This window comes from Haliotis asinina, chromosome 1, assembly GCF_037392515.1.
Source record: "Haliotis asinina isolate JCU_RB_2024 chromosome 1, JCU_Hal_asi_v2, whole genome shotgun sequence".
Lineage (NCBI taxonomy): Eukaryota > Metazoa > Mollusca > Gastropoda > Lepetellida > Haliotidae > Haliotis > Haliotis asinina.
This window is the reverse complement of record NC_090280.1, coordinates 95835070-95860178: the sequence shown is the minus strand read 5'-3', so window position 1 is coordinate 95860178 and position 25109 is coordinate 95835070. Positions and strand designations below refer to the sequence as shown.

At 40.6% G+C, this 25109-nt stretch overlaps 1 protein-coding gene across 1 annotated transcript; it reads right to left on the bottom strand.

The window, feature by feature from the left end:
- Positions 1-16361: 16361 nt before the first annotated feature.
- Positions 16362-24893, bottom strand: LOC137284693 (potassium voltage-gated channel protein egl-36-like). The gene is made up of 4 exons (XM_067816609.1): positions 24727-24893; positions 22675-22871; positions 18771-19249; positions 16362-17778 (listed from the first exon to the last, which is right to left on the bottom strand). Exons 2-4 carry the CDS (start codon positions 22760-22762, stop codon positions 16927-16929), a joined length of 1419 nt encoding a protein of 472 aa, XP_067672710.1. The 5' UTR covers positions 22763-22871; positions 24727-24893; the 3' UTR covers positions 16362-16926.
- Between the last annotated feature and the right edge of the window lie 216 nt (positions 24894-25109).

The following is a 25109-nucleotide window of genomic DNA, read 5'->3' as shown; positions in this document are numbered from 1 at the left end:
TTTGAGGATGGGACGATATGTTCTTGGTTAGAATCACATCTTAGACGTATTGCATGCTAAGCCATTTTATATTATGTCAAAGCATTTTCAGCAAATGAAAAGGACGTTTCCGTACATGGGTCATTTCCTTCAGACCATTTTGGCTTTAGCTGGGAAGCACTCACGTGTCAGAAAGGGAGCACATGATATTTCTGCCGAATGTTGTGGTAGCCCACAGCATTGTGGTGTTGGTGTGAATCCCGATGCTATCCATGCCCCTGTCATACATGTGTAGGCCATGCAGTTCTCCACTTTCGTGTCAGTGTCTGTACATACCCCAGTTGGAGGTGCTGAATGTCAGACAGATAAAATAAGAAGCATTAGTATTGTGGTCAAATTCAATACGGAAGTAAAGAACCATAGAAGAATGCATGCATATTTCAGACAAACTTCCGTGTTTCATGTTTCTAACGTTTGTTCTCAGAGAACACAAGTAAGTTTAATTTTTAGTTTTCCACTTTTCAATGACACTGCTATAATCTTGACATATCTCATCATTTGAGGATGGGACCATATGTTCTTGGTTAGAATCACATCTTAGACGTATTGCATGCTAAGCCATTTTATTTTATGTCAAAGCATTTTCAGCAAATGAGAAGGACGTTTCCGCACATGGGTCATTTCCTTCAGACCATTTTGGCTTTAGCTGGAAAGCACTCACGTGTCAGAAAGGGAGCACATGATATTTCTGCCGAATGTTGTGGTAGCCCACAGCATTGTGGTGTTGGTGTGAATCCCGATGCTATCCATGCCCCTGTGATACATGTGTAGGCCATGCAGTTCTCCACTTTCGTGTCAGTGTCTGTACATACCCCAGTTGGAGGTGCTGAATGTCAGACAGATGAAATAAGAAGCATTAGTATTGTGGTCAAATTCAATACGGAAGTAAAGAACCATAGAAGAATGCATGCATATTTCAGACAAACTTCCGTGTTTCATGTTTCTAACGTTTGTTCTCAGAGAACACAAGTATGTTTAAGTTTGTAGTTTCCCCCTTTTCAATGACACTGCTATGATCTTGACATATCTCATCATTTGAGGATGGGACCATATGTTCTTGGTTAGAATCACATCTTAGACGTATTGGATGCTAAGCCATTTTATATTATGTCAAAGCATTTTCAGCAAATGAAAAGGACGTTTCCGTACATGGGTCATTTCCTTCAGACCATTTTGGCTTTAGCTGGGAAGCACTCACGTGTCATAAAGGGAGCACATGATATTTCTGCCGAATGTTGTGGTAGCCCACAGCATTGTGGTGTTGGTGTGAATCCCGATGCTATCCATGCCCCTGTCATACATGTGTAGGCCATGCAGTTCTCCACTTTCGTGTCAGTGTCTGTACATACCCCAGTTGGAGGTGCTGAATGTCAGACAGATAAAATAAGAAGCATTAGTATTGTGGTCAAATTCAATACGGAAGTAAAGAACCATAGACGAATGCATGCATATTTCAGACAAACTTCCGTGTTCCATGTTTCTAACGTTTGTAAGTTTAAGTTTGTAGTTTCCCACTTTTCAATGACACTGCTATCATCTTGACATATCTCATCATTTGAGGATGGGACGATATGTTCTTGGTTAGAATCACATCTTAGACGTATTGCATGCTAAGCCATTTTATATTATGTCAAAGCATTTTCAGCAAATGAAAAGGACGTTTCCGTACATGGGTCATTTCCTTCAGACCATTTTGGCTTTAGCTGGGAAGCACTCACGTGTCAGAAAGGGAGCACATGATATTTCTGCCGAATGTTGTGGTAGCCCACAGCATTGTGGTGTTGGTGTGAATCCCGATGCTATCCATGCCCCTGTCATACATGTGTAGGCCATGCAGTTCTCCACTTTCGTGTCAGTGTCTGTACATACCCCAGTTGGAGGTGCTGAATGTCAGACAGATAAAATAAGAAGCATTAGTATTGTGGTCAAATTCAATACGGAAGTAAAGAACCATAGAAGAATGCATGCATATTTCAGACAAACTTCCGTGTTTCATGTTTCTAACGTTTGTTCTCAGAGAACACAAGTAAGTTTAATTTTTAGTTTTCCACTTTTCAATGACACTGCTATAATCTTGACATATCTCATCATTTGAGGATGGGACCATATGTTCTTGGTTAGAATCACATCTTAGACGTATTGCATGCTAAGCCATTTTATTTTATGTCAAAGCATTTTCAGCAAATGAAAAGGACGTTTCCGTACATGGGACATTTCCTTCAGACCATTTTGGCTTTAGCTGGGAAGCACTCACGTGTCAGAAAGGGAGCACATGATATTTCTGCCGAATGTTGTGGTAGCCCACAGCATTGTGGTGTTGGTGTGAATCCCGATGCTATCCATGCCCCTGTCATACATGTGTAGGCCATGCAGTTCTCCACTTTCGTGTCAGTGTCTGTACATACCCCAGTTGGAGGTGCTGAATGTCAGACAGATGAAATAAGAAGCATTAGTATTGTGGTCCAATTCAATACGGAAGTAAAGAACCATAGACGAATGCATGCATATTTCAGACAAACTTCCGTGTTCCATGTTTCTATCGTTTGTAAGTTTAAGTTTCTAGTTTCCCACTTTTCAATGACACTGCTATCATCTTGACATATCTCATCATTTGAGGATGGGACCATATGTTCTTGGTTAGAATCACATCTTAGACGTATTGCATGCTAAGCCATTTTATGTTATGTCAAAGCATTTTCAGCAAATGAAAAGGACGTTTCCGTACATGGGTCATTTCCTTCAGACCATTTTGGCTTTAGCTGGGAAGCACTCACGTGTCAGAAAGGGAGCACATGATATTTCTGCCGAATGTTGTGGTAGCCCACAGCATTGTGGTGTTGGTGTGAATCCCGATGCTATCCATGCCCCTGTCATACATGTGTAGGCCATGCAGTTCTCCACTTTCGTGTCAGTGTCTGTACATACCCCAGTTGGATGTGCTGAATGTCAGACAGATGAAATAAGAAGCATTAGTATTGTGGTCAAATTCAATACGGAAGTAAAGAACCATAGAAGAATGCATGCATATTTCAGACAAACTTCCGTGTTCCCTGTTTCTAACGTTTGTTCTCAGAGAACACAAGTAAGTTTAATTTTTAGTTTTCCACTTTTCAATGACACTGCTATAATCGTGACATATCTCATCATTTGAGGATGGGACCATATGTTCTTGGTTAGAATCACATCTTAGACGTATTGCATGCTAAACCATTTTATTTTATGTCAAAGCATTTTCAGCAAATGAAAAGGACGTTTCCGTACATGGGTCATTTCCTTCAGACCATTTTGGCTTTAGCTGGAAAGCACTCACGTGTCAGAAAGGGAGCACATGATATTTCTGCCGAATGCTGTGGTAGCCCACAGCATTGTGGTGTTGGTGTGAATCCCGATGCTATCCATGCCCCTGTCATACATGTGTAGGCCATGCAGTTCTCCACTTTCGTGTCAGTGTCTGTACATACCCCAGTTGGAGGTGCTGAATGTCAGACAGATGAAATAAGAAGCATTAGTATTGTGGTCAAATTCAATACGGAAGTAAAGAACCATAGAAGAATGCATGCATATTTCAGACAAACTTCCGTGTTTCATGTTTCAAACGTTTGTTCTCAGAGAACACAAGTATGTTTAAGTTTGTAGTTTCCCCCTTTTCAATGACACTGCTATGATCTTGACATATCTCATCATTTGAGGATGGGACCATATGTTCTTGGTTAGAATCACATCTTAGACGTATTGCATGCTAAGCCATTTTATGTTATGTCAAAGCATTTTCAGCAAATGAAAAGGACGTTTCCGTACATGGGTCATTTCCTTCAGACCATTTTGGCTTTAGCTGGGAAGCACTCACGTGTCAGAAAGGGAGCACATGATATTTCTGCCGAATGTTGTGGTAGCCCACAGCATTGTGGTGTTGGTGTGAATCCCGATGCTATCCATGCCCCTGTCATACATGTGTAGGCCATGCAGTTCTCCACTTTCGTGTCAGTGTCTGTACATACCCCAGTTGGAGGTGCTGAATGTCAGACAGATGAAATAAGAAGCATTAGTATTGTGGTCAAATTCAATACGGAAGTAAAGAACCATAGAAGAATGCATGCATATTTCAGACAAACTTGCGTGTTCCCTGTTTCTAACGTTTGTTCTCAGAGAACACAAGTAAGTTTAATTTTTAGTTTTCCACTTTTCAATGACACTGCTATAATCGTGACATATCTCATCATTTGAGGATGGGACGATATGTTCTTGGTTAGAATCACATCTTAGACGTATTGCATGCTAAGCCATTTTATTTTATGTCAAAGCATTTTCAGCAAATGAAAAGGACGTTTCCGTACATGGGTCATTTCCTTCAGACCATTTTGGCTTTAGCTGGAAAGCACTCACGTGTCAGAAAGGGAGCACATGATATTTCTGCCGAATGTTGTGGTAGCCCACAGCATTGTGGTGTTGGTGTGAATCCCGATGCTATCCATGCCCCTGTCATACATGTGTAGGCCATGCAGTTCTCCACTTTCGTGTCAGTGTCTGTACATACCCCAGTTGGAGGTGCTGAATGTCAGACAGATAAAATAAGAAGCATTAGTATTGTGGTCAAATTCAATACGGAAGTAAAGAACCATAGAAGAATGCATGCATATTTCAGACAAACTTCCGTGTTCCCTGTTTCTAACGTTTGTTCTCAGAGAACACAAGTATGTTTAAGTTTGTAGTTTCCCACTTTTCAATGACACTGCTATTATCTTGACATATCTCATCATTTGAGGACGGGAACATATGTTCTTGTGGAGACATCATATCTCAAAGGTATTGCTTGCTAAGCCATTTTATATTATGTCATATTATATATGTGCTATATGTTGAAGAGGATGCAATTTTGTATGTTTTAACGACTCTAATATTATCATTACATGCCTTATATGTGGACAGGACTTGATGCTATCTCAGCCTAGTACCTAATAAATCTGTGTATTTTATGGTTACTGCAAGTATTAGTACAAATGAATTTGAGCAGTTTGTGTGTAAATCTTAATCTGTTGATATCCAACAATGAGCCCTTTCGATGTTTGTAAATATTGCTTGAATTGGTTTTATGCATTGAAAATGTTGGGTCAAACATTGCACTCGTTTTGAAAACATTTCATGACACTGACATCATTGACAGTTCATGACAAGATTAATTAGTGCCCTATTCATTTGTGAAAACATGTAAAATGTAACAATTTTTCACCATTGAAACCATTGGTTGAAGGAAACATATGATTTAGATGTTATATGTATGCATTCGGTTTAACGTTGTTGTTTATGCTGCTGTGTGTGCTTGTCTTCACCACAGAAATTGATATTGACCTCCGAAAAGTAAACTCGCATTTACTGGTGCGTATGCGGGCACAATGTCCTGTGGGATAATTTCAAAAGAGATGGCATGTGAAGCAACCAACTTGACTTTCGACCGAAAAGTAAACTCGCATTTACTGGTGCGTATGCGGGCACAATGTCCTGTGGGATAATTCCAAAAGAGATGGCATGTGAAGCAACCAACTTGACTTTCGACCGGCTATTCTCTTGTCAAAGAGAGAAAGAGGAAATCTGTGCCACCATGTGGAAAGATGGCATAGGATTATATTTTCACTGTGGACAAACGTTTTACTCATTGTTTGATATACGACTTTATGGGTAGCAACTTGATGGAGCGTAGTTTCGGTGTATATTCTTACACCGTTATCACTACAAAGAAATGATGTATATACACATGTTGAAGTGATCTCTAGACAGTAGCTTGATATTTACCAGCATCGTGTAAATATGTAGCTTTGTAAAATTTATAATGTCTCGTACGTATAATCATGTTGTGTTAACAGAGGAATGAACGCATGGCATGTTGGAAGAAATACAGACCATTCATTCATACATTTATTCATTCATGTTGTACAAATTGATATCCGAAGGCGTGCGTTTCTCTGTTCCCATTTTATCGTACGTCGATAAGACAAAACTGGTTGAGGATGCAGAGGCTTGGCTAACCATTCCATCCAAGCAACTGAACCAAATTCTCAAATTTTAACATGTGTTGTCAGTTAACCGCTGACAAGCCAAGAACATTAATTCATCATCCAGAGAAGATTTCGCAACATTCTCCAGTGCTGAAATACGTCCTTGAGTGTATTTATGCACATCACTCATAGATCAGTGGAAATATTGCAGCAATGGCACTAGCTGAGACACCAGAAGTAGACTTTACATATTGTACTCATATGATGAATCAAACGCCGACCATGTTGAGGCGAGGGAACACCTTAACCACTAGGCCACAGGGTGAGACCATCCCATGAGCATTTTCAGATAGAGTTGTATCCTGAACTGTGTCCCTGTCCACATCACACGTTAAATCACTATGCTTCAACGGGGCATTCGAGACCAAGGCCAAGTGTGTTTATGGCACCCATCACAGCGAATCATTGCTCACTTCTCCTAGGGTCAGTATAGTATTCTTGATGATCCTGTGTATTGTCTTCACACCTGAGTGAACACCATGTCTATGATGTTCACGGATCACTTGATCTGTTCAACAACGGGTTTAGGTTGGAAATGGTCTCTAACTGTCTGCTCGATCTGTTTACACTTCATCCATAATGGGTGCTGCGGGTATTACTCCTCCTGAAGCCTGTGAGATTTCAACTGACACCAGCCCGAAACCAGATCCAACGACAGCTCTCCATATTCATTCTTCTTGACAAAAGCATGCTTTATTTGACAGAACTATTAATAGCATTAATCCCGCTACTAACAACATATTTTCCCATTTAGCTTTTGTTTCAGACTTTGGCACTGATTTAATCGATTTATCAGTTGAATTTGAAGCTACACACACACACACAAACAAACAAATAAACAAACAAACAGGCAAATCCTGCCATTATGGTTATGAGAAAATGCAGTCCTCCCTCCCGAACCTAGCTGTACCATCGACCACTTCATCTCAATGCTGTATCGACCCATGAAGATCCGGATTATAATTGGTCTACGCATGATTGTAGTAAGAGGCGACCGAAAGAATCAGTTGGTCAGGCCCACTGACTTGGTTGGCACAACACCGTATTCTGATTGCATAGATCGATGTTTGTGCTGTTATCACCGAAGTGTCTGTTCCAAACTCGATTATCTATGACCAGATTTCTGCTAAATACAAACATACAAACATACATATATTACTTGAATAAACTAATTGTCCATTAATGCAGATGGTATGCTATTGCGATTTCTGGCGTTTAACTGTTGACAGGATAATATCAGTATCTGTCGGATTTGACGGTAGGCGTCATGGCACGACACCGGTGAGATGTGATGTCAACAATCAGGTCATGATTGCAATGTCATAAGTGTCCACCATTGGCGTTGATGCAGACTTGACAGAAACGACGCATAGACGACACTAAGCGATTAAAGAAACCTTGCGGAATGTTGTTCCATGTCTGACCCAAGTCTTATCCCTATTTAGCAATTCACTGATCCTGGGATTCCGTCGGTCCATCTTATCCAAAGCGTGCTCGACGAGGGACATGTCGGGAAACAAGGCTGGCCAGGGGCATATCGGAATGTTCTGTTGTCGCAGGAAATCTGTGACAACACGCGCGACATGTGGACGAGCATTATCTTGCTAAAGCATGGAGTTACTTCCCTGTCCTTGAATAAACGGTTGCACATAAGGCCCAATAATCACCGCAAACCAGTCAGATTGCCATTGCCAATGACAATAGATGTGATGTCACCCCATACCATAACGCCTGTACCACCAATCTGTCGACGTTGGTCAACGCACGCATCGGCTTATCGTTCACGACGCCGTCTGTACACCTTCATAATGCTGTCTCTGTCACACTACTTGAACTGACTGAACGTAAGCCTAAAATGGTCTTAGCGCTCAAACTGACAGTCTGGAATCGACTCGTTAGTTAGTTAGTTAGTTAGTTAGTTAGTCTGTATATATGCTACAGTCACTAGTGTAAATATAGCCACTTAGTGCAGGCAGCTGTTCTAAACCACATTTTGAGAAAAAAAATTCCATACTGTTTAAATGTACCGTTTACACGTGAACTGATGTATTGTAACCCAAGTTCGTAACGTTGAAAAGGTTACTGACGTGAGTTCAATAAATGAATGAAAATTGGCAGATTCCTAACAAAACCTGACAACAAAACGCAGCTGCTCACACATATTAATTTGTTTTGAGCTTTCTCCTGGAAATATTCCAAATTGGTTCGCTTCACAAATTTACTAATTTACCATTTTACTACTAACGAGTGAGTGAGTGACTTTGGCGTCGTTACAGTTAAAGAAGAGATCTTGCGAGAATCGAAACATTTAAGGGGGATAACTCCCCATAGCTGATAGCGACAACCCATTATTAGAGTCTTTATCTTGTCTTGACCTTTCAGAAATTGGCGTGTGCCTGACGAGATGAATCTGAGACTTGCGCCCCCTAGGTCGGACCGGGATTCCTTTAAGACCTGGTTGTACAATGCCAAAGCGTTGTATCAACACAAGCGATACCCAATCTAAATATCTAAAGTTGATTGAATTTCAACAACTTTTCTATCCAAAGAAATTTCAGTTTCATTTTAACGTTGCAGCAAAGCATTGTTTAAACAGTGACATCAGATGGTGAAGCAGGTTGTGCTGTGGACCAACTCATACATACCAATGCCCCTAAACGAACGGGTAAGGGGGGGGCTGTCTAAAGCACCGATATATTTTATGCACAGTTGCCTCCCTTCAACTCGCCAGGAAACTATGACTATGTATTCGATTTCAATATTTTCCACATTCATAACCTTGGTTTCACATTAGTGGTACACCAAGATCACGTTTAACCCGACTCGCACACTCATACACTCGCGTACTATATACGATATCAATCACTTGATATTCGTTTAGTGTTTTGCACAAAAAAGATGAACGGTAGTGAATTTCACTCACTGAATATAAACTGTCTTAAACCCATGAAATCTTCATTTATGGTAACAGGCGTTTAATGGGATCAGATGTTCAGGTTCGCTGACGTGGTCGATACAATCGCCTTGTCATGGTATCCCAATTACGAAGATCAATGCCCATGTTGCTGATCACTGGACTGTATGGTCCACACTCCATTATTTACAGACCGCCGCCATATGGCAGGAATATTGCTAAGTGCAGAGTTAAACAACCAACTAACCAACCAACCAATCAGACAACCTCTATCTCAGTGTTACCACAATCACTGTAGAAACAGGTCTGGAAACTTATGAAAGACTGACTTAAGTCGTACTTACGTGACGTCGGTAAGGCTGTAGAGCGGTATACACCAAGAAGGACCGCTTGGACAAGGTAACACCTACAGGATACTGTCATACTGAAAGTCATCTTCTAAACTGTACGGTCAGTCCCGCAATTGTGTATATAGCATGACTGCTGTCGCGCTTAGTTGTAAACAATTCATAAGAAATGATGCATTCAACACATTCTATTATGGCTAGAACCATACAGTGACCGCTCTTTCCATAGTCACTGTTACTGGTCACACGAAGCACTGCCCTGAAGGTCATTCCCTGGGGTATTCGTGTGTAAACAAGTTTATTGCTTCTTTAACGGTTTTTGTCCGAGGTACGCGTATCAGTTTGTGTGTACTGGTGAATTAACTGAAAGGTTTCAATTGTGGAGTGATTGTGTTATATTGTGGATCCTAAGCATTTGTCGAAATATTTTCTTGACAGCAATCTGGTGGACAATATTAGCCATGCCTGGAAGCCAATCAGCCCAAAACCCATCGCCGAAAGAAATCACGCATTGTTGCATAGAAATGAAAAGAATACACACTCTTGAGAGGTAAACGTAACACTTCCATAAATACCACGATGGTGCTGCAAACAAATATGAAAATGCAGTCAAGGTAGCTCTAACTTATAAAACCTGTATTTGGATGTGGTCGAGGGTTGTGGGTGAGGATATTTAACTACAAAGATTGTTTAATGATTAATATTAAATCCATTTGTCATTTGATAAACATATGTACATTACCAAAGTACACTCCATTTGATCTTTATTACGGTTTTGGTTTAGCTTTTTAAAAACATTTTGTGTGTGGTGGAGTTTGGGGTTGGGCTGTTTGTGGTTTTATATCCATGAATAAATGCTTTAATTATTTGGTTGTTTTCTCCATAGGGAACTGCATGGGTATGCATCATTTACTGACTCCTAGCGTGTTACCTAATCATTGTAGGGGTACGATATTTTCTGCTTACGAACTATCAAGTATAGAACTAAAAGGTATAATAAATTACATTTGGCAGAGTTAGCCTGAAATATATTTGGTTATTGTGATATGTCATGAGCATTTCAATGGGTTTGATACAGTTAATTACGAGTTACTGAATTGTTGGTTCACATAGGATGTTTTTTTTTGTTGAAACATTGCTACGAAATGATCTAAGAATTAACGGATCCTGAACAAGTCCGCCATCTTGATTTCTACATACGATATAATGCGTCATTGCAACATATACCTAGTCTTGACTATAGCTGATGAAATTGTATGAATGGGTGAGTGAAAATCGGTGATGGCCCCAGATTTTTCTACAAAAGGGTAAACATGCATGCGTGTTTTGCTTTATCATTTCTAGAGCTTTTGATTATTGACACTTTTTATTTCTATTAACCCAAGCACATAATTCACACTTAAAAGTGTTTACAGCATTGGGTTAAGATAGGAATAACTTCGAGTCACACACGTTACTCTGATTAAATGGTATTTTTTTAAAAAAAACTTCCACATATTTACGTTAATTATTTACCGTAAAGAATACATATTTGAGTTAATTATAACATTCACGGAAGGACAGATATAAAAATATAAAATATAAAATACTAAGCCCTATCATAAGAGGGGATCAGTATGTTATTCCTACTATGAACATATGTAATGTTTAAGAAATAAATAGTGATAATAACAAATGCATGTGTACGTTTTCTGTTACACCGTAGTACTGGCCAATATCAGTATCACCTGAACAAGTCCAATCGAGCACGACTGGTTCTCCAGCCGTGCTTACCGTAAGAGGTGTCTACCGGGATCAGGTGTGCTCACTTGGCCATTTCCTGAAATCTGAAATAGTTTGAGTGAGTTTAGTTTTACGCAGCTTTTAGCAATTTTCCAGCAATATCACGGCGGGGATACCAGGATGGCAATCGAACCCGTATCTTCGCCGTTACGAGCGAACGCGTTTACCACTAGCCAACCCCGCCACTCCAGAAGAGACGATAGGAGGTTTCTTTGAGGGGTGAAGGGGGTGAAGGGTATGCTTTGTTACTTTAGTCTGTTATTCTCATAGTAATTCCTGTTGAATACGCCTTTCTTTCCACTCGCTAAACCCATTGAAATTCTACACATGAAAGCCGCGTGTTTTCTGTTGTCAACTGAGAGCAGGTTTACCATGTTGATACTCTATATCTCTTTCGTCAGTAGTCCTTCACTTGTTTTCCCGATGTATTCATTTAGTACTCGACCTTATTTACGATTAATTCACACACACATTCACATGCACGTGCACACAAACGTGGGCTCGCAACACACACATATTTATTTGTAACTTGCAAATGTGCAGTGCATACATGCACGCACTCACAGAGAGAGAGAGAGAGAGAGAGAGAGAGACAGACAGACACACAGAGGGAGAGAGAGAGAGAGAGAGAGAGAGAGAGAGAGAGAGAGAGTAAACACTTGCATACGTGGAAACCGTGGACACACAACACACACACACATATTTGTGACACTCTTGACTGAAGCTTTTTCCCATGTTATTGTCAAACAAAATGCACTCACCTAGGTGACATTACGTAATGCCACAGAGTACATCTAACCTCGGAGAGCACGTGGGCTATATATATTGAGAGACCAAGCGTTTGTTACTATCAAAATTATAAGGGTATATCTAACCTCGGATGAGCACTCAGAATCTAGATTTACTTCATTTAGGGCTTTAGTAATCCTGGGACGGCGAGACATTAGGGAAAATAATTATGTGGTTCGGGGACTATGAGACAGATTTGTGAACATGGTGGACCCAAAGTTAACCTCCATGTAAGTGAATCACTTGAACAATACTGCTAATTCTAACTCACTCACACACTTCTGGTAAGACAAATATGGACAGACTTGTCAATCGCTAACACAAGTTGTATCTGTCCCCGCAGTCTACGACCTGTGTACTTTATTACTTGACGCGAACTGTACATTCATGCTTATATGAATGAGGTTAATCTACCGTTTATATTCAACGTGTTTATTAACTGAAAATGTATTAAGACAACAGTGTACGAAAAAGAGTATACGATATTTATTGCTATACGCATGATTCGTATTTATCGCCAACAATATCAGGTTGAGAAATAAATAGACTGACGAAGATTTTGATCATTCATTTTGATATGAATATTAAAACATACAAGAGGGATTACGACCGTGTCGCCAAAGCCTCCCAAGGTCGTTGTGCACAGTTGTCTCCCTTGGCGATGTCAGACACCTGCAATCAGTTCGAAGCCCTGTCCATATGTGCCAGCACCTTTCCCGTGCTCTATTTTCACCGGATGGAGAAACTGACTATCATCCACAGTCATGCATATCCTGTTTGACTGTGTTGAACTATCCATCATAAAGGAGAACTATTTCAATGTGAAAACGGTTAAGGACGTGGCTTAAAATCTTAACCCACTCACTCACTGATTATCATTTTGGGTGGTGATATTAAACCCAACTCATTTTAACCATTTTTTATTTATGATTACACAAGGTAATTAGGGAAGAAATGAATAGATACAAAAATTTGACATTTTCAGTACTACCTGGTATCGTCATTAATTTTCGGTATATGTTCATCTATTTCACCACTACATTTTGAATTTTGAACACAGAAAAGAATCTGTTTAAATTATGTATTGCCTCGACACTTAACACACACTTTAATAAAATAGGCTGTCAAGAAGTACAAGAGATAAATAAACGTAATCCAATGTAAGAAAACCCTAACATACAACGGTGAGGAGAGTCAGCTTTGTTGTTAAACGTTCGCTCGTCACGCAAAACACCCGATTCGATTCCCCATACAGGTGCAATACGTAAAGCCCATTTCTGGGGTCTCCCATCATGAAATTGAATTAATATTGACAAAAGCTTTGTGAAAAACATACTTGCTAAGTAGCTTGATTCGTGCAGTAAATCTGCACAAGCTCATGGGGTCGCATTTCCGATATTGCCACATGGGTCCATGAAACTAAGCGGATCATTATTATGTAAGTATTGATTGTGATTATCATTCAGATATAAATTGTGAACGCGCAGCATCTGTGGTGTATTTGCATGCAGGATGTCAGAGTGCAGGGTGTGATTAACAGAGAAAGGAACAAGTACCGACAAACCACAAATGTTGACAATCAGCACCGTTCATTGCACCCCTGGTAAAAAAAAACAGGCCAAAATATTCGGATGATCTGAAACAAGACTTTTCAAATCGAACTTTATACTGGGAATGGGTTCGAATCTAAGAATGTCCCCGATTATGATTCTCGGTTTAATAAAGTGACACTTGCAAATGGGTTTTATTGAAATATTAAATATCAACGGTTAGTGAAATGTAGGACTTTCGTCCCACATGTTCTATTGGTCAGTAAAGCTAAATAAATTACTTTTGACTTCAGAAAGCAGAAATGCATTTTGCTCTGATTGGTGGCAAGGAAAATGAAACTGTTGATAAGATCAGTTATCAGGAACTTAAAGTGAATAAAAAACACTGATTTTATTTGGAAGAAAGGGCAGCAACCGTGGTTAAAGCGTTCGCTTGTCACACCGAAGACCCAGGTTCGACTCCATATGAGGAAGATGTGTGAAGCACATTTCTGGTGTTCACCGCAAATTTGTGGTGCTATATACTCGGGCTTAAAAAAACTACGTTATTTATGGTGATATGAGACTTGCCCTGATGCTGTGGTGATGTTGTTTTAGGTACCGCGAAACTGACACGAAAACATCACTCAGATTCAATTGTTCGTTGCTTCAAAACCACACTCACAGATATTCGAGTTGTGGGATGACTGTCTTCAAGTAATCGAGTCAACATTGTGTTGTAAATTGCCATTTGCCTTGAGATACGTGTGTCGGCTTGTTGAATACAGACATGTTTTCGTGGAAGGTTTTTGTTTGTTGTTTAACGCAATATTCCAGCTATATGACAAGGGTCTGTAAATAACCGAATCTGGACCAGACAATCCAGTGACCAACAGCATCAGCGTGAGATGGGAACAAATGGCATGTGTTGATCACGTCAACGAACCCGTCGGTCGACATGGGTTGCTGAAGATTCTGAAGATCTTCGCGGATATTCCTGGGAAGATTGTATAGATTAAGGTAAAGCCCAAAAGACTACCCGTTCACAGTATCAGCAAGCATAATTAAACCAGTTCGACCAGCATGATAGTGATCCAACTTCAACAGCCATTGCGAAAGACTGCCTTGACTGTTAAATGACCTCGCTGTGTTAAATGTATCACCTGAAGGTACATGCAGTCGGACAAAGCCACTTTTGTCAATGACTGCCATGGTACATTTACGTGTGCTTCTATTTCTAAATGATCATTGCATACTTTCCAGGCTGACCATCATAGAAATGTTTATGTCCACAGGATCAACTGAAACTCCAATTTCATAACGATTTATTGGCCCGTACTCATGAAGAAAATAGTACACGCCATGTTAAATCGTCACAACATAAACATGTTCGTATTGATGCATCGCGGGATGCTATCTTTGACTCTGCATGCAAAAGTACCGCTCGTTGTTCTTTTCATAAACACCATACACCTACCGACCTGCAATTCGTACATAAGAAATGATTAATAAAACAATTGAAACCATCGATGATCAGGCGTTGTAAATTTTTCGTGATTATTTTACACATAATGGACATTTTGTTTCCTTTTTGTTCCTTCTCTTGGTCATCGCTTTGAACAAGCGATTCAAATTCATCTATATCAGTTTATACTTAGATAGCAATAGTAATCAGTTCATTGTTCAGGACGTGAAGATACAATGAGATCTATCCTCTTTGTTAAATAATTTGCGTATATACATATATTTTTTCAGGTACATCAAAATATTGCTAACATTAAGTTTGTCTCTAAATTAATTTTATAAGACAACCTTCTCTAAAATTTGCTAAATATCTATTTGTAACAAAGATGGAGATCGTATAAAATTTCTTTGGTGTATGATTTTTATTCATCGTTCTAAGCCGACTGAAAACCACTCGGGGACACAGATTGTGTTTTCTGCTGGTAATTGTGGCAGCTTTTTCACCACCAAATAAATCAGAGTATTATTTTCATATTAAAATATAGGGGCTACACAATCTGATCAGGAACTTTAACCTTTGTTTATGGTTCTGGGCCCTTGAGGCCTCAGCTTTTCAGAGCTAAGGGCAAACACTGTGTTCGTTTATATAAACAGTCTCTTTGTGTTGTCAATAGATAGGCTTTCCCATAAGTCTAGCCAAAAAAGAAAGCATTGGAAGGTTGACCATGTCTAACTATAGCTTCAAGGTTTCGCAGTTAGCATGTTCATATTGTGTTTATGGCTTGTTCATTAAAACTGGACCTTCCACAAGTAAATTCTAAAAGTTCAATATCTGAACACATTAGGTTGCAGACTACAATGTTGACCTTTCAATGTTAAAGCTATGTAGTGAAAGAAATGACGTATGTCATATCAATAATGTTATATCGTTAATATTATCCTTGGGCATTTCATGAATCACTCCAAAGCAGACAACACAACCAGAAGCAGCACTGTGTGCACATTCTGTCCAGTTTACACATATTGTTGAAGAATTACTTCACAGACGGAAGCAGTGGTGTTCTGAATATATCTATTTAGCACAAAGTCCTGAAGAATTAGTTCACAGATCGAAGCAATGGTGTTCTGAATATATCCACTTAGCACAAAGTCCTGAAGAAGTAGTTGACAGACGTAGGCAATGGTGCTCTGAATGTAACTACATCATGAGCAACGATCTACGCAATTGGCATACGATGACGTGTCAACCACGTCAGCGAGTCTGACCACCCCATTCCGTTTGGAGAGTCTTACGGCAATCGTGGGTTACTAAAGATCAATTCTCACCCGGTTCCTTTCTCTTGGAGAATATAGAAGTGCACAGACAGAACAAATATCGTATGCACAATGTAAAGATTTAGTACTCATTCATGACGAATCAACGTCCAGGCAGAAAAAAAACGGGGTATCCAGAGTGCAAGAATTTATTACTAACCCATGTAAAGTAAATGCAGGCATTTAGCACTATCCCATGCAAAGCCAATGCAGGCATTTAGCACTAACCCATGTAGAGTAAATGCAAGCATTTAGCACTAACCCATGTAAAGCCAGTACAGGCATGTAACATTAACACTGTAAAATCAATGAAAGCATGTGCCACTAATCTGTGTAAATTCCATGCAAACAGCACTAAATCGTGTAAAGTTAATGCAAGCATTTAGCACTAACCAATGAAAAGCCAAATTGAATGCAACCATTGACCACTAACTCATGTAAAGCCAATGCAAACATTTACCACTACCCTACGTAAAGCCAGTGCAAGCATTTAGCATTAAACCATGTAAAGTCCATGCCAGCTCATACTCTTACGATAAAGGCATGCACTATCCACTCATGACAGAGTGGTGGAGTAGCTTTGTGATTACCGTGTGCCTGTTACGCCGAGAGCCCTACGTGGAAACAACCTCTGACGCCCCTGTCGTGGCTGGGATATTTGTGGAGTATTGTCCAATACATTGTTAAACCGTATTAGCTCATTCCCTCACCATTTGACCCTCACTAGACAAAAGTCGTTCTTTTCTTTTCTTGGCTTTAGACCTCCACTGATTAACCGCGTAGTAATCACTAAAGTGGGTGGAAATAACAGCAACGGGTAGTGTAAGAGCTAAAACACCAAACAATGCACAGACAGAACCAACGGCATATCCACAGGGCGTTGTTGGGTACATGTCACCATACCCTACGGTTGTCATCGTTACCAATGCCCACCATATGGCCAGCGGTATGGATTCAAACTTGCTATTTGTTCCTTCACAAAAGTACTCGAATGATCCAAATATTGTTGCTAAAATGAAAAACGAAAGGACGAGCAGAATCAGCTCCCTCTTGCACTCCATGAGGGACAAAAAGATTATGCGCAGGTTTGAATTGCTTTGCATTAGGCGAAAGATCCTAAAAATACGGATGGCATAGAGACTCTTGAAAACCATGTAGGTATAAAACGCGGTTTGAGCGTCCGCAAACAGTTCCTGACTGCTACCCTCTTCCAGCATAAACACAGACCAGCCAATGAGAACGGTCAAGATGTCAATCCAGTTGATAATACTGCAGAAGAACAAACGTAGGTTTGGGCAGACCAGCAGGTGCACGGCCAGCTCGACGGAGAAGAAGAGAAGACATAAGAAGTCAATAATATATATGACTTTGTTGTAGTCCGTGAATATGAGGAGGAGAATTCTATTGTCTGTGTTTGTACTCTGGATGTACCGATACGTCCAATACTCATCGGTTCCGTTTTCCGGCATGATTCTAAAACCTGGTTCAGTGTCCAGACAATACACAATGGAGGCCAGTAGTATCATCAGCGCCAGGATCACGTTCCAGATCTAAAACCAGATAGCAATATATTATGCTTAGAAGAAGATGAGCATATATACGACGTCAGCGTTTGAGAAGATGTTCCCTGTTATTCCAGTTACATGGCCTCGGTCTGTAAATAATCGAGTCTGGACTAGACAATGCAGTGATAACGAGCATCGATCTAAGCAAATGGGATTGTCAACCAAGTTGTTTACTTTTGTCTATGCCATAATGGAAACATCGAATCCAAAGGTCATCACTTGCTTCTCTTGAAAAAAAGAAATATCATTGAAAGACTACGAAACCCATACAAGAGGAAGGGAAGCTGAAGATGTTTGGACATTGTTGAATAATTATTGTTGATAACCATTTAGAAAAAAAACTTACAAACTGCATGATTAAGTACACGTTTGTAAATCTACAACTAGTCATGAAAATCATTTTCGATTTAATAATTGTGTGAATGCCAGCTGCTACAGTAGGGCAGGACGTGCTTGCCACCCCGCCATGAACATCTGGTGCTATCTCTGATTTTTATTGATTTATTCATATAATTTTCAAAGCTAATTTGCCTTTCACACCCAAAGGAATGTTCTCGACGAATGGTTATTATGTGACCTTGACGCTTTAGATGTTGAATGAGGAAAGTATATTTTGTTGCAGTTAAGTTTGATAATCAATACGCACCCATTTCCCACTAAAAAAACCCAAATATTACTGAGCCCAATCTATTGCTACCGTATATAACAAACCATGCTTGTCAGCAGCTTAAATCAGAGAGAATACAAGATGTTCACTCAACACGGTCACGGTGGGAGTGCTATGTCTAAATGTGTGTTGATTGTAAAAGATGACTGAATGGTTCGGAGCTCTGTCACTTGGTTGATTGACATATCTTTGCTCTTTATATCAACCACTGGATTAGTCTGTCTAGACTGAACACCGTCATATTCCTGGAGTATTGGTTGGCACGGCGTTAAACAATAAACAAACGCAAATATTCTCTAATAAAAATTACCCTTGCTATCAGAGAAGAATTAGGCTGTTCCATGCACCTCCACACACGAAAGCGCCAAGAATGACACGATTTTTCAGAGTTATCTCCCCTCAAGCCCTTCGTTTTGCCTTTATTCAGTGAATCCAGTATCTCCTTATCCTGATCCACCTGGTGAAGCGTCCGCCAACAACAAGGTGCGATAACTGTCTCTGGAATCTTCCAAAATTCCAGTTCATTTCTGACAGCATTTCCACAAAGGGCTTGAGTGACATGTAGCTCCTTCGTCCTATACATGTTCAGAATACACGCAAACACCGCCGGGTCACGATCGAAATAATACTCGTTTTCTGAGTCGTCGAAATTGTCACATGACTTGTTCAGTTCAGCCAATCGTGTTCTAGGATACTTATTTAAAGTTTCCCTAGTTGTTACAAAATGAGTCCCTCCAACACAGATCCTGACTTTCTCCATATTTGCAGCTACCTCAGCTGGTGAGATGTCTGAAAATAAATAAACGAGTCAAATAGAATACAATGTTTGGTTGTCGTGACCATAGCATTAATACTTTTATCATGGCGGTTTGGTTTGGTTTGTTGATGAACGCTTTGCTTTAAACAGAAATATTCCAGGTACATGGTAGCGGTTAGTAAATAATCGAGTCTGGGCCGGACAATCCAGTGATGAACACCATGAGCATCAGTTCCTGACCTTACGCTGGCAATGTTTCGGCGACAATTTTTAAATGTTCTAAAATTGTTTGATTGATTTTGTAATTTTGTGTCAACCCCTATATATATATATTATCAAACGAACGTGGCATTTGATTCTCGGACTCAAAATCACTTGCTGTTGTAAATATAGGCATTACGCAAAACTACAGAGAGTAGTTGTCTTTGGCGTGACGAGCGAACGCATAAACTACTAGGCTATCCCACCGTCCCAGAACTTCGCAAAAATTACATCAGTCCCAACATAGGTTAGGCTTGAGAACAAGCAGAACAAATACTTGAACTTGTCAATATACATTATTTACGTGCTGCCCAAACAGCACAGATATCGCACCCAACTGCCACGTGGTAAGTTTAGTAAAATGCGACTTTTCACAGTATTTCTGTTGTTTTATTTTCGGAAAATTATTCTATCCTCACAATCCCGATGTGTGACGCTGTACTTGTCTATTGCCTACAAGGGGAATTAGCAATGGTCTATAACGTCACTGACCTCATATATCTGTTGCTTCATGCATCCACTCAAGAGGATGTAGAGAATGGCATCGTTCTTGTTCTCTGGGCCCGTTGCTGCTGATGGCATTTCACCCGATCCCCACAACATGTACAAATGTCAGTACCATGGATCGCGTGATATATATTGACGTGTAATACCTCCCGCTAATGGTATTGCATGAAATGGTAATTTGAAAGGATTGATTGTTAACCTGACAACTCTGACGCATTTGGCTTGTGACTCCCTCTCTTGTCACCCTTGTCACGAACCCCGGGCGGTAGGAACGCTTTAAGCACTGGCATACCCCGATGCCCTATTGTAGCAGCCGTCGTCACAATATTTGTGGCACCGGTAGTGGTAGTAGTAGCAGTGCTAGTAGTAGTAGCAGCAGCAGCAGTGCTAGTAGTAGTAGTAATAGTAGCAGTAGTAGTAGAGAAACAAGTAGTAGCAGCAGAGGTAGTACTGGTAGTGGTGGTAGTAGTAGCAGTAGCAGTAGCTGTAGCAGCAGTAGTAACAGCAGGCAATGGAATAGTAGCAGTAGTGGTAGTGGTGGTGCTGTGGTAGTGGTGGTAGTAGTAGTGGTGGTGCTGTGGTAGTGGTAGTGGTAGTAGTAGTAGTGTTGCTGTGGTAGTGGTATTGGTAGCAGTAGCAGTAGTAGTGGTGGTGGTGCTGTGGTGGTAGTAGTAGTAGTGCTGTGGTAGTGGTAGTGGTGGTAGTAGTAGTAGTGCTGTGGTAGTAGTAGTAGTGGTATTAGTAGTAGTATTGGTGGTGGTGGTGGTAGTAGTAGTAGTGGTGGCAGTAGTAGTAGTAGTAGTAGTAGTAGTAGTAGTAGTAGTAGTAGTAGTAGTAGTAGTAGTAGTAGTAGTAGTAGTAGTAGTAGTAGTAGTACCAGCAGCAGCAGCAGCAGCAGCAGTAGTAGTAGTAGGAGGAGGAGGAGCAGGTGCAGCAGCAGCAGAGGCAACAGCAGTAGTAGTACTATTGGTAGTAACAGACTGATGGTATAAGCAGTGCCACTAGTCCACTCGTAACATCTAACGTCATCAACGACACGTGGGCGACTCCGAACTGTCTACCGAGTGAAAGGTATGTACCCCTATCGCCATAAAGCATACACGAATATAACCGGTTTCCCATTAAGCACTTAATGATAAGACACAACACCATTCACGCGGATCGAAGGTGACACCTGGGAACGATGTACCTAGTGATTGACGGTAACAGTGCGAGTTTAAAGCAGCGCTGCATTCGACAAATACCGAACGTGGGGAGAGCAGGTCTTTGATGTAATAGGAGAGGAAATATTGAACAGAATCCATAATGAAAGTGTACGGGCAAATTGTCAGGATGCTAAAAATTAGACTGTGATGAGACGTGATGGGATAGGTCCATCATTGTATAAAGCGTTACAAATAAACGCAAGTTGATTTGGTGATAAGAGCGCTGGCAATACGTTGTTCAGAGGAAATGTTGTTATTGCAGCAGACGACATTTTACTGTAGGTATTGCTGATGAAAGGAGAAAGGGAATGCGAAAATGGTCGTTGGGTGTGGCATTGAAGCTCCTTGCTATCTCAGCCATGAGGTACGTCATGGAGGAGGAGTCATTTAGGGGTGGGGCTGACGGACACGGTAGTGGATTCTTGCCCATTGCAAGATTTTAAGGGTTTAAGGTCATCCAAATTTCCCCAAATTTCAAGCATGTTAAAACCAATTCCCGGTTTGCTTTTAAGAACCGAATTAACCCTCACCTCGAACACAAATGCACACCCCTCCATCCCCTATAGACTAAAAGAGTCTCTGACGTGGCTTGCATGTCATCCCGATTAGATCGATGCTCATACTGTTGGTCACTAAACTGACGGGTCCAGCCGCGGGCGTAGAATATTGCTGAATGCGTGAAACATACCATGCTGTGGTTTATCGCAAGTGCGGGATGAACAATCTCAGTATGATGTGTGTTTAAACGCACAGGATCGTGTAAGAAACGCATGAACCAACCCACTGCATATAATTGAGCTCAATGAGGCCAAATTGCCATGAAAATAACGTTAGATATCACTTAACATATTATCATATCGGGCACATAAAGATGGATTTCCACTGAATTTGGTGAAATACTGATCAACTGTGTATGCACCGAGGAGGTTGTCCTGCTTCACTACTGATGTAGGCATTGTAAATGCCTACTAACGTAGGATGTTTAGCTCCATAATCGCTCTGATAGTTCCCACTAAACACTATGTGAAATAACAACATTATACTTGTGAGCTGGAACAATTCACAATAAAGTTACCTAATTGTAAATACTTAGTGCAATATCTAACCGCGACAAAGTGCTACATTATTGCACTACTGAGAAAGTGTGTGTGTGTTTGTGTGTGTGTGTGTGTGTGTGTGTGTGTTAGAGAGAGAGAGAGAGAGAGAATAACAAAAGGGTCCATTTTCACATAAAATCCTAATTATGTTTTCGATTTTTCAAAATTTACTTGTACATATACGAAACTTACATCCTTTCAGATACTATGTAAGGATACTTACAAAATGGAGCTGAGAGAAGCGCATGTTACAGGTTTCGCAACCCTGGTGCGTCATGCGAAAACACATGTTGCATGTTGGCACGCGGAGTTTGCTGCCAGCATGTGTTTCAGTGGTAAGGTAAAGTTGCCTTTCAATGTTTAAGCGACAAAATTGGACATACTTACCTTTCAATACACCAACATCAGCACCACCTCCTCGGTCCGGCTGGGCAGAATGGCTCTCCGTGGATAACAGCGTAGGTGTTCTAAACATATCTGCTCCATCACGTGGTTTTTGTTGTCCTGTGGAAAAGCTGCAGTCAGTGAAGTTGCAGAAGGGTAGACGTCACCGTCGACTAGTGTGCTGTCACCGAAGTACCTCCCTAACATCACACTGGATCCGTTAATAAGGTCACTTTGAAATTTATAGCGAATAGAACCTGTCACTTCAAGGAGATAAACGGTTTTATGTTCCGCGGGACATTTTCATTAAATAAAGTGTTTCTCTGTCCATAAAAAGAGGTCAAATCCGACAAAACTGTCATTTGTCACGTAAATGGTTATGTGTTGTGAAGCCATCAATAAATCTAACATCTATTTCACTCGTTTTTTGTTTTCCAAGCAATTTCATTAATAATGGGCTCGATAAACTCGTATCAGTGTGTGATAATCTGTTGGCAAATGTTATGGTTTCACTATGCCCTGAACACCGATGGTGGAAATACATGTTTACTTACCGGGATCCGCTCGTGATTAGAGTGTTAAATTACGCAATATTGCTTCAATGTGCACTGGAGTTGCAACAAACTCTCCCGTTGTATTGATTGCTCGGGAAAAGATTTAGACAGATTTATACGTGTAATATTGGACACAGGTGCACTTGTATTCTCCACGGCATTTATGTATCCACATTTCACAATTATCTCAGTTCCAGCATCTCGCGACAGCTGACGGGGATGTTTATATGTTGTTGAGCAGCCCATGGAAATAGTAACAGTATGACCAGACCCAAATTGTATTGCAGTGCAGCAGTCTGTTGTGTGTGGTATTAACGGTTTATTGCACTGGATCACTTTTGTGTCCATTCCTGTGTAAAACTATAGTGTTGTTTCCAGTTTACAACAATAGTGTTTTGTCCTATTTACAACAAGTGTGTTTGTCCTAGTTACAGCTATAGTCCTGTTGACAACTCTCGGGTCCTATCTCATTTACAGCCATATAGTCTTGTTCTGTTTACAACCAGAGCCTCTAGTGAATCTATAGACGGTCAGGATACCCTGTTGCAGTGACGAGTCCCGGCCCATCTAATTGCCATGTTTGGGCCCAAGGGTATCTTGTTGACCTGTCTGCACACTTGTTATTATGATGCCATTTTTGGACCCAGGATATCTAGTTGTCTTATGTCGACATGTCGGTATGTGGAACTTTCGGTGTCCTATCTGGGCACATACAGTGCTGTTGCCATTTCTGGTGTCAGGGGTATATTGTTGAACGTTTTACCCACGGTGTGACCTTTGGTCGTTCTGACCTATATATCTTGTTAACATCTTTGTATTCGGGGTATGAGGCTGTTTCCCGACATTCTCCGCAGTCAGATATCAAATGATGGAATGTGAGATGAATAGGCTACTGCGGTGTTGTCATTACAAATAGCCCCCACGAAGGTGGTTAATGGATTTGTCAGCAGTCTGAACGCTTCCCTGTAAACACTGTCGTGTTCAATACCACGTGGCGGATCAATATCTGTTTTCAGTGTTGAATGTTGATCATGGTATTTCAGGTATAAGATATTGATAAAATCATTTGAGGGAAGGGTGTAGTGTTACATTACATATGAATGTATCGATCTGTGTCCCAATGGTACTACTTTATACGTTAATTACCGAATTGTATAGCGTTATAAACATTCCAGGTGTGTGTCCGTGCGTGGGATAGCCTAGTGTTGAAGAATTATTTCGTCACGGTTTAAGAAGGGTTTTAATGACAAAGCAAATGACAGTAATGTCGTAACTGGCGATTTGGGTGTTAGTAACCCTATTACCAGTTACCTGTTACGATGGCCGTTCTGACCTGTCGGGGGTGATGTAAGCTCTGGTTGCATCCTCGTTTGGTCCGTCCGGGCTGCTATACATCTAGGAATGAGTGGTCTGACGACCGGGACTCCTCACTAACACATAGCCTTCATGTACTGGCACCCTGACTTACCATGGATCACACAAAGTAAGGTTCTATACTCACATAGAATTACTTGATCCTTTTCTTCATTACACAATATCGTGGCCTGGACAGGATGGAGCAAGTTCTGTACCAACTATGGGAAAATACAATCCTTGCGTTCGAACGTTCTACCAATTCTGTAACCCGCACCCGCACGCTTTTAGTGCTGACGGGATCTTTTTTAAGATGGTTAAACCTGCTCCAACCTTGTCACATGACCCTATTCAATCTCTCTGATTTGTTAAAAGTTACATCATTCCATGGTCTCACGTACGCCTCGTGATAGGGAAAATTCCATTAACTCCCATCATTGAATCATCCTTTATAAATCTATTTTATTCCACTACTGACATATTGTCCTTTTCCGAAACAAGGGTATTGATGTTATCTCTAGAAACAGCAAC